The sequence below is a fragment of the Echiichthys vipera genome, assembly GCF_963691815.1.
Source record: "Echiichthys vipera genome assembly, chromosome: 17".
In the NCBI taxonomy this organism is placed as follows: domain Eukaryota; kingdom Metazoa; phylum Chordata; class Actinopteri; order Perciformes; family Trachinidae; genus Echiichthys; species Echiichthys vipera.
In genome coordinates, this window is record NC_139842.1 from 17,742,016 (window position 1) to 17,753,152 (window position 11,137).

The following is an 11,137-nucleotide window of genomic DNA, read 5'->3' on the forward strand; positions in this document are numbered from 1 at the left end:
AATCAATAAACCACAGCGCATTCGACAAACACAACACAATAGGACCTTTGGCTGGGTGGGTAGATAAGTCCTTCCCCCTTCTCCCTCTTTTCTGTCTTTCCTGGTTTATGTGGAGTGTGTGTCTATTAGCCATGGTGATAAAGGCAGGGGTTTGAGCAGTGGGTGGGGGATCTGCCATTAGAGTGACTTTGGAGAGATAAGGAGCAGCTGCCCTGCCTGTGAAGACCAGAGAAAAGGAGAAACATTTGTGATGTAGGTGGAGTTAGTGTAGATGTGGGGAGGGTGAGAAAATAGAGTTTGAACATGTACAGAGAAGTGTGAGGAGTGAGGGCAGAGCTGCACTGGGGCAACAGGGAGTGTTTTTACAGAAGAGAGAGAGACAGATCAAGCAGCAGAAGCACCACACAGCACAGGCAAAGAAAGGAAGTGTGGTAATCAGTTTAGGAAATGTATGTGTGAATTAGTTGTTGCTCTGTTCAGAGGGTGCCTGTTGTGATCTTTAACAGAAATGAACGGTGATGGCGGGAAACAGCGTTATGTGTCAACCTTCAGGATGCACATCAAGCCACCCCATGCATCTTCTGCACTAGAGAATGGGCTGGGAACTACTGACACCAGGACTTCAGACAAATGTGGTGACACAGGTAAGGGCTGCATGAGAGAGGGAGAGGGGGGATTAATAATTTAAAGGGTGTGTGTTTGTGTTGGAAAGAGCTCAAGTGGCTGAACTAACTTTATCATGTTTTTAATGTCAGCGTTCCAATAGACATGCCTGAGCATGGTGATGTTTCCTACACTGCATACACTGAACTTTAATTTTCTCCTGGTGCACAAACAGGTTTCTGTCCGGAGAATATCAGACCACACACACTTGATATCCGGTGTTTGTATGTCCAAGCATCTAAATGTTTATTGTATGTGGGGCCTTTCATTTTCGCGTTATCCCACACACAGAGCCTACTTCCTTTCTTTCTCATATTTTCCAGTTTATACTAATATAAACTTTTCGCTGGCTTTTGCTTTGAAACTGTAAGTGTTAGTTTGGAAACACAACACACTTTTATCCTTGTTGATAGCTAGATAGGATGCATCTGTCTACATGTTATGCCATGTATATCTGCTTGTTTAAAATATTTCAGTGTAAATTGTGACCTGGCAGACATCATCACGCACATCTGTCTGGCAGATGACAATCTCTTACAGTAGCTTTTGCATGTCAAAACAACAGGAACTGATAAAAAACAGACTTGTGTCAACTTGGCCACAGTGCACGTGTTTTGAAAGTTTCATTTTCAACAGCAGTACACAGTTTTTAAAGCAAGCTGTAAGCCTTTAGTTGAGCTCAGTTATATAGGTCAGAGAGTCGTGATGTGAGAAGGGTGTGAAAATCTACTTCTGAGTGTGTCTGTGTACAGAGGTGCAGCTCAAATGAGTTGTCTTAATTAAACAGTGCCTTTCTTCAAACATGTGGCTTCACAGTGAATACTGATGATTATAGACACTGGCTAAAGGTTGACGGTAAACACACATTATGTTAAACCATAACTAGTATACTGTACATGGTGTTACAACACACAATCAGATTCTGTCCACTTTTACAGTGTTTACTGTACTACATCTGACAGGCCTCTGTGTAATGGCAATTAAGTGTACCGGTGCTACCACCAAATATCAGCCTGTGGTGCTGATAATGTGCTTTTGATGCATCAAGCTTTACTGGATCAGTTCCTAGCAATACCAACCCCTGTGCTTCAAGTAATCATTCAGTCCAGTCAACTTACCATAAACTATGTATTTTACACTAAGATGGAGGATTGGTGTTAACCTTAATTAATTTGTCATTCTAAGAGAAAAGAAAAAACAACGACAAAAATAGACCAATCGAACTGTTCTGACAGGATGAAACTTATACTCACACCATAGCGCCTCTAGCAGGTGTTACTCCTCTTTTAAGACAAGGCCAAAGAGTTTCTGTGTGATGCAATCTTTAAGTGTGTTTTTGTTTTCTGTATCTGACTCCTCGCCTCTTTCTGTCTGTCTGCTTCACATACAGGGTCGGTTAACCTCTCCTGTCATAAATGTCCGGATCCACCCGTCTTCATAGAGCCACTGCAGGACTGCAGCGTTGATGAGGGAAATGACATCATGCTGCGAGGGGTTCTTACTGGAAGTCAGCCGATCAAAGTGTCGTGGTTGCACAATGGTGAGCATTGACAATTCACATTGCTGTTTGCTAGGGGTCAAATGTTGACCCAAAGTACCCTGAGGCCCTGAAAGGCATTTTTTCCCAGCAGGCGTTTTGACTTGTGATAACACATGATGGACGATGAAATCAAATCAGCTAAATGGAATTCAGCCATCATTCAATCTTATCGTTTATGCCTGTGCTTTGCCCACCGTGACAAGTCAAACATATCCTCCATTGAAAATAAACATAGCATAACTGCATTTCAGATATTTATTTTATTATTGGTATATATTAAATAAAAAAAAGCAGCAAAAAATGTTTGTGTGACCTTATCCAACCAATAAACCTTTGAACCCTTAAAACAACCTTAAATCAACTCTTTGTAACATTTTAGATGTGCCTTTTGTTGCTTGTTTTAACACAACAAAGCTTCTATTCCAACAGACGATGCTGCTTTATGTTCTTATGTCCGCTAAAATGGAAACTTTCTAGATGTCTTTTGCCTTCACATTTACCCTAACATAGCCGGACATGATTGTTATTTTTTGATACATTTATCATAACCAAAGTTTGGGTTTGAACAATGCCTGGCCATGCAACAAGAATTTGTAATGACAGATCCACAACAGGGCCCAAGAGGTCAGCAGCATATTTAGCCCCCCTGTATCCGGCATCATTGTAGGCACTTCCTTTCCTCACATGCCTTCTCTTCAGGGTTCGTTCTTTTGATTACACTAGTCGGAGGAATGTTTCTAGGTTTGTTTGTTTGCTTCTATGGGCAGGTGAAGTGGCCCGTTTTGGGAATCCTTCTTTCAACAGCAGGGAGACGAGTTTTGCGGTGAGGGAGTGCTTGCCAGAAGATGCTGGCGCCTACACCTGCTTGGCAGAGAACAGTGCAGGGAAGACGTCCTGCTGTGCTGCTGTGTTTGTCAGAGGTGAGGGAGACACTAGGAGACACTGGAGACTGCTCCATAATGGACATTAGACAAAATTCATGCTCACAAGTTTGATTCTGAAATTAGTCAACACAATTTGCTGCTGATTATAAACGCTTGCAAGGTGTTATACAGGGTTCCTCATTCAATGGAATATTTATTCTGTTAGCTACTCTGAGATTAGTAAGTATAGGAGTTTCATTTCTGATGTCGTGTTGTCTCGTCTTCTCTTCCTCTTACTGATGACCAATCCAGACTTTGAAACTATCTGCGGCGTGCAGAATCATGTCTCAAATGTCAAGACTTCTGCCTCCAAGAGCTTTGTGGAGAATGGCGGGTCACCACATTCTCCCAAAGATGAGCTACAGAAGATCATAGAACCTATTTCTACCTCCCCTACAGGCTCTGATACGCTTAGTCCTGTCTCAACACGAGGTAATCATCATAATGATTCAATTCACATATAGGCACAAAAGATTTGATCATTCTTGACATTTTACACATACAGTGCAACTTCCTTCCTTCCACCAGGAACATGTATCAGCTTCACTACTATTGTTACCTTCTTCCGGACATCCATGGTGTATTTTTGTATAAATAGGAAACACATCATTTCCAGTCCTTGTGTGATTGGTTGTCAGACAACATGTGTACCAGTCAAGAATAAAATAGGACTTCCACAACAATGATACACCCACTAAAGGTTCTCAGTCCCAAGTGAGCACCATGTAGGGAAGCGGACAGCACAGTACAGTAAAACTGGCTGAGTCTGTAAACTGATAGCCAGAGCCACACCTCTACACCACTAAAACCTATCTGCGCTTCATCTGTCTCTACAGAAGTCATCCCAAAGAAGAGAGCCAACTCAGGGACAGGTGAGAAACACTTTGATCCTCACTCACTATCTCTGCCAAATGACCAAGCAATGCACCTGTCTTTCCATTATCTACTCACCCTTCCTTCACTATGTGCTGCTATACCGTTGAATTTCTGCTTGATAATGTTAATGTATCTTATTCATATTATCTTGTATATTGTGTGAGTGTAAGTTGCTTCTGCTGCTGTTGTGGTTTGCCCCAGAGCTACACTGTTTTTTTCTTTCTCTTTCCCTTTTTTCTTGAAATAATGTTGTCTGGCTCTATCTTTTGTGCTCCAATATACTGATGGACTTTACCTTAGGGTGTAGGCTGCAACAATAGTAGCATGAAAAGCTCAAATAATAGTAACAATGTCTGTTATGAGCGCATGAAATATGTCACTGCTTTTTAAAAAAGTGGTTTTATGAATTAAAGTGATGGCTAGAGGGTTAGAGGCAGGGCAAGTACATTGTAAGCCATTTAAACTTTATTTTATCAGATTGTCTCTAGTCAAATTATTCATTCTGATGCCGCAATATTTGAATGCTGACAATTTGAGAGATTAAATTGACTCAGACTCCTTAGAATTTATGGGAATGCATGATATTAGTATTATTATTATTGGAAAACAGTACAGACTTAAAATGTGTGTTTGCTTCCTTTAAGCATATTTGTCTAAGTAAATAGTTCTGTGTGAAACATACTGAACTGGGATACTTACACCAGTTTAACACACTTGATTACACAAGGACTGGTTGTACTTGTGTGGAGTAGGTCATTTGTGTTTTGCATTTGTTTCCAATTGAGACACTTGGTCTTCTGAACAATGCTACAATAATAAGGGTATCAGGGGAAGTAACACACTTCCAGTATAGCAAAAACCACAGATCACGTAATCCCAACTAACTCTGTCTCTCTGTCTTTATCTCCCACACCACGCTGGATAGTTTCCTTCCAGTATTTAAGGCTTTAAAGTCAAAACACTCACTTTGTTTTGTCTTCACAGCTCCAGTATTACATTTTGAAAACCCTCCAAAGCACCTTGAGGTGAAAGTGGGACAAACTGCACGAGTGACGTGTTTTTTCAGCGGCAGTCCTCCTGTAGTGTCGTGTTGGATCAGAAACAGAGAACAGGTGTTTGGAGCCCACAGTATGCCTCATTACTGACTCTAAGACAGAGTACCTTTTTTTCTTTCAATGATCTGCTAAAGGACTTAAGGAATTAAACAAAAAGATACAGATATAGAAGTAATATTAAGTAATTAATTAATACATCAATTGATTAACTTATTTAATAAATGAATACATGCATTTATAAGAAAATGGAGCCTGGACTTTTTATATGAGGTGTTATTCACTTATGATTTACTAAGTGACCGTCTCAGGGCATATTCATTTTCTCAAGGCCTCGATGTAGTATTCAGCCAAAGGTCTGGTTTAGGGAGAAATGGTGATTTCCATTCTTTTTCTTACACACTTTATATCTGCAGATTGTGGTTGGTCCAGAGCTGTGGTCAGAAAATACAGATCGGAGCAGTACACTGGTCATAGCAGAGGCTAAACCACAGCACACCGGCCGCTATACTGTTGTGGTGAAGGACCGCAAGAGCTCAGCAGAACACACACTCACCCTTTCCATCATAGGTAAGACAACACACACTGCAGCATCAGGACCATGTGAAGTAAGTTTGTTACCTGAGCTCATCATTCATCATCATCGTCCCACCAGAGAGGCCTCAGCCTCCGGCCTCCTGTCCCGTGATCTCCCTGGTTTCTACCACCAGCCTTGTGCTGTCCTGGTCGGGACCCTGCTACGACGGCGGCAGTGCCATCCTGGGTTATGTGGTCGAGGTAAAGAATCAAGGACGTGTTGAGCCTGGGGATTGGAGCGAGCTCACTGCCCAGTGTAAGAGTACCTCATACAGAGTGCGTCCTGAGCTGCATCCTCAACAGGAATACTGTTTCAGAGTAAGGGCCTACAACGCAGTGGGAGTAAGCGAGCCAGGACCAGTGTCACCAGTGGTCAAGATGGAGCAGAAAGGTGAAGGGATATAAGTTATTTATCACATTTGACAATAAAGGCAAATATAATGACCCTTGTATTTCAGCTGTTGTGTCTTTGTGTGTAGATTTAAACAAACCACGAGAGAAAACTGAAGAGGGCCCTCAAGCGTATTCCTGTGTCACTATTGACTCTTCTCAAAAAGTCACAGATCACTACAGTTTGCAGGAGAAACTGGGCACGTGAGTATCTGCTAGGAACAAACACGTTTTTCCAGGTAGCTTCAAATAGCTATTTCTTCAGAAAAGCATATGAACAAGAAAGCTTCACCTTTCACGGGTAAAATCCTTTCCATATTATTGTGGGTTCCTCAGAAGAGCGTCAGTCTGCCAAGTGCAGCAGAGGGAGGATTAAAATGAATGCGGGTAGAGACATGATTTGATTCTAGAAAACAACAGGTACAGCAGTGCAGGTTTTGAAGATGCCACAGATTTCAATGAATAATTTCAAGAAATACTGTGCTCTTTCCCTTTGACAGATGAAGGTGTCCTAGAAGTACAGAACTCAGATGAAAGATTGTTTTACATTTACAGAGATGAATATAACTGAGCTTGTCTCTTCAATAGGGGAAAGTTCGGCCTGGTGTTCAAGCTTACCCACAAAGAGACAGGACATGTGTGTGCAGGGAAGTTCTACAAAGGCAGACGTGCCAAGGAGAGGGAGGCTGCACGTAAAGAGATAGAGTTGATGAACTACCTCCATCACCCCAAACTGGTCCAGTGTCTCGCAGCATACGATCACAAGCCTGAGATGGTCATGGTCATGGAGTTGTGAGTATCATCCAGAAAGCCCCTAATGGTTGGAAACCTGCAAGTTTTGGTTGAATAAACAGAAATATAATAACCATTTGCTGTCAATGTGATTTGTCTGTAGTATCGCAGGCGGGGAGCTGTTTGAACGTATCGTTGACGACAACTTTGAGCACACAGAGCCTGCCAGTGTGCACTACATGCAGCAGATGCTGGAGGGGATTTCCTACATGCATCAGCAGAACATTGTCCATCTAGACCTCAAACCTGAAAACGTTGTGTGCGTCGACACCACTGGCACATCCATAAAGATTATTGACTTTGGATTAGCATGCAGGCTGGGTATGTGAAATTAAACCCTCTTAATATTTACTTGCCATTCTACTGAATGTTTGAATACTGAACTATGTGACTGACAGATGGGAACGCACCTCTGAAGGTGATGCAAGGGACTCCAGAGTTTGTTGCACCTGAAGTGATCAACTATGATACTGTGTGTTTGAAAACTGACATGTGGAGCATTGGAGTCATCTGCTACATTTTGTAAGTTACCAACACACTCCCATAGCCTTTTACATTTCACTAACATAACTACATCATTGTACAGGTTAAAAGTAGTTTAATTTGGAATAACCGGATACAGGGAGGATAGGGTAAGGGTTGTGTTAGGTGGGATGATAGGGTTGAGGAGAGGGATGATTAGGGTCAAGGAGGGGGGTTAAGAGGGCCTTGGAGAAGGGCGAAGAATGCGGTTGAACAGAGTCGTGGTGTTGCTGAACGTCTGGGACCTTGGAGGGTCGAGACTTAAGTCCAGGACCTTCTCGTGTAAGACGATAGTGCTAACCACAAACAGGAGAGAGAGGGTTAGACAGTGATAATATCATTGAGCCTCAGATGGTTCAGTAAGTGGAAGAGAAGGGTGTAGTCTTGTTTCTTGTTTCTGATTCCTATAATACCTAGCTACCATAGCTGTTTCCCCGTTTCTATCCTTTGTGCTTAGGTATGCTTACCTGCTGCTGCTGGCTTCATATTTACAGAACAGATAGAAAACCAGTATTAAACCCCTCATAACATATTTCCCAAATTGTAGAACTATTTCTTGAAACCTTTTTGTACCCTTGTCATTTCTTCCATTTCAATTTGAACAATCTAAATAAAAATCAAATGAAACTCCTGATAACCACTACAAAAGACTTAAAACATAACAGACTTGTAGGATTCTGCACGGTGTGATAGCAATGATGTCTCAGACTTTTAATGCCACCTAGTGGATGTAGGTTGAAACAGTAGTGACTGCAATTTCTGTTTCTCTCGTCTACAGGCTAAGTGGTGAGTCTCCTTTCCAGGGAAACAATGATGTAGAGACCCTCGCCTCGGTCACAGCTGCCGAGTGGGAGTTTGATGAGGAGAGCTTTGATGAGATTACAGAAGAGGCCAAAGATTTCATCAGCTCACTGCTCATCAAGGAATCCAGGTGATTTCATAAATAAGCAGCTGTAGCACAGATGCCTCCAAGATACCATCTTCACTTGACCACCGATAATCTGTTTCCCAGGCAGAGAATGTCCTGTGAAGAGGCACTTGCCCACCCTTGGATGGCATTGGACTCTGGAGCTTTCGACAACATCAAGAGTCTGTCCAAGGAAAAGATGAAGAGGTTTTTAGCCAAGCAGAAGTGGAAGGTAAGACCTCACTGCAGTAATTTTGTTTTTATTTGAGTGTGTTTTCTGATTCAGACCTTTTTTCTGTTTCATAGAAAGCAGGTAAGGCCTTGTTAGCCCTGAAGAGAATGGCTCTGCTGTCTAAAGGTGAAAGCACTGCATCTGTTACCAGCCCTCGAGAAGGTAAGACATTCTTCAGGGCCACTTTCCTGGTTTAACACTGTTGTACAGTTGTGCTATTTTTATCTACATTCTCATTCCTCCCCGTGTCTCAGACTCACCTCTGAGTCCAGAGGCAGAGCATGCCTTGCAGTCTCTGGAGCGCAAGATGCAGGGGCCGCCGCAGTTCACCCAGAGCCTGGAGGACCAGACAGTGACTCGGGGATCTACCGTCCGTCTCTTGTGTCACCTCACAGGTACACAAAACTTAATTTAAGAACTCAAGCAGTATCTGTGTTCAAGACTTGAGCTTGCTGATGAGGCCTGAAAGATTTGCACCTTAACCTTAATATGAAGTTTTGCAACTTGACTAAAGCGTCCCTCAACCTACTTAAAAGCAGTTCTGCTCTTAATTCATTTCAGATGTTCTGTTTTTTTTATCTTATGCCTGTCCTCTCTCCTAATCTATCTTGCAGGATACCCTGACCCAGAGGTGGTGTGGCTGTGTGATAAAGAGCCTGTGGTAGAGTCACCCAAAGTGCAGATAGAGTACGAGGAAGATGGCGGCTGCACCCTGGTCTTAGCCAAAGTTGGCCCAGAGGACACCAATGTTTACACCTGTAGAGCCACCAATGACCATGGAGAGACATTCTGCTCAGCCAAAGTCATTGTTCAACAGTAGATTTAAATGTGCAGAGATAAAAATACATAAGCATGTTATATAGTGCCTTGAACAGTTGTATTGAACATTCTTGTTTTAATACCAATGGGGACCAAACATTGCATCCTGTACTGTGGCTGGGAATACTGCATATATTGTACAAAATGTATTAACATATTCATATTGTTACAGAGATACAGTATAAGCATATGCAAAGGTTGACCTTTCTTTTGGGTGATAGAGTCTTCAACATCGTGTTTTTTTCTGTTACAGAGCTCTTTGTCTCATGGCTGAATCAGTTCAAGATTCCCTTCCAAACATATCAGCTGGTAAAATGAGATAACATGCTTACAAAAAAAAGCACAGGCCTGCAATTATGCAGTTTGAACACAAAGTAAAGATCAGACTTGTGATTTTTGATTTACTTAAGTTTGTGTTGGGATTTTTTTTTTTGAAAGGTTTGACCTGAAAGACGTGAGCAGATAATTATTTTTAAAAACTACTCGATAATAAAAACAATTCTCAATTAGTAAAATAAGCTATTGAACATTAGATTTTTTTGTTTAACTGGATGACATTTCAATTTTGTTGTACTATGTGCAATGACAATAAAGAGATTCTGACAGTAAAGAAAATGATTTTGTAAAACAAAACTTGCAGATTTTAACACTGACATTTGCTACCTTTTATACCTTTTGGATGAAGAGATACTCAAACCATCACTCTGCATTTTCTGTGATGACAGTTTTTTTGCCAATTTTTAGACATTTTAATGCAGAACTGTTATATCATTATACATATTATACCCAATTAGATGTTTTAAGCAGTCAAGAAAAGCTGAACATATGGATATATTATATATACTTTATGAAAGTGAACGCTATCCCCGGCACTGCAGAGACACCAGATGACAAACTCAGAGTGGTTAAAAGAAATGTTAAAACTTTAAAATAAATGAAAATATGTGTAAAATGGGTAAAATAATCACTAAATAAAAGTCAATTAAAAAAAGATATATATATTTAAAATATCAATACAAGTATATAGCAGTAGTAATCACCATGATTCTTTGTTCTTACTTCAGAAATGGTTAAAAGGCCAGTACTAGAGGACCTCAGGCTATGTCTCAAACAAATTGCATGTATGTTTCTTAATTTGCAGTTTGCTCAACTAAATCAATACACACTTTTGTGTGCATAATCAGATTGCACATCTTAAACTAACAATTGGAAAAATGACTGAAGTGAAATAATTAAAACTGTAAAAGTACAGTATAACACCCCCAATTACACAGTGAAGAGCAGAAAACCACTGAAGGTGTTGTAGTTCATAATATCATCATAGACCATCATGTTTGCAAGGAGCTCCACATACACACTGTCTCCCACCTCAAGGAGAATGACCGCAGCATTGCTGCCCATGTCGTTTCCATCTGACCCGTTAATGTCACAACATACCTGTTGAAGGATTGTAGCTATTGCCAATGTTTGAGAAGACCCTTTTATACTTAAGTGGTGTTGCAGTGGTGAAAGGTCCACAGTTTCCATGGCCAGATTCTCTGAGAGCTGCAGAAAAGGCCACGCGGGGTGTGCCTGAGAGCATCAAATTACCACAAACACATCAGAGGTATAATAGACAAAGAGAAGAAACATATCCCATTGTTCTATCAGATAAAACGTTTACTCTGAGGTCAGGCTCCGCAGCTCCAGGACTTCTTTTTCAGTGTTTTGCAGCTTATTCTCCAGGAGCGTTATTTTCTCTGCCATGTTTGCAACTTTCTCTCCCACTGCTCCAAGGTTTTGACTTATGGAAGTGAGGGGACAGATGTCACAGCAGCTGGTTGATGCTGAGCACTGGTGGACTTT

At 41.3% G+C, this 11,137-nt stretch overlaps 1 protein-coding gene across 2 annotated transcripts; it reads left to right on the forward strand.

Annotated features, from left to right (window-relative positions):
- Positions 1–383: 383 nt before the first annotated feature.
- mylk5 (myosin, light chain kinase 5) lies at positions 384–9,870 on the forward strand. Of its 2 annotated transcripts, XM_083930876.1 has the most exons (17): positions 384–644; positions 2,054–2,203; positions 2,971–3,123; positions 3,379–3,558; positions 3,963–3,998; positions 4,987–5,114; positions 5,471–5,624; positions 5,710–6,021; positions 6,110–6,224; positions 6,609–6,812; positions 6,916–7,133; positions 7,211–7,334; positions 8,113–8,265; positions 8,347–8,473; positions 8,548–8,635; positions 8,728–8,868; positions 9,088–9,870. In XM_083930876.1, exons 1-17 carry the CDS (start codon positions 509–511, stop codon positions 9,291–9,293), a joined length of 2,625 nt encoding a protein of 874 aa, XP_083787002.1. In that variant the 5' UTR covers positions 384–508; the 3' UTR covers positions 9,294–9,870. The 2 variants fall into 2 exon arrangements, with proteins under 2 accessions (XP_083787002.1, XP_083787003.1); XM_083930877.1 differs by lacking the exon at positions 3,379–3,558.
- Positions 9,871–11,137: the final 1,267 nt, after the last annotated feature.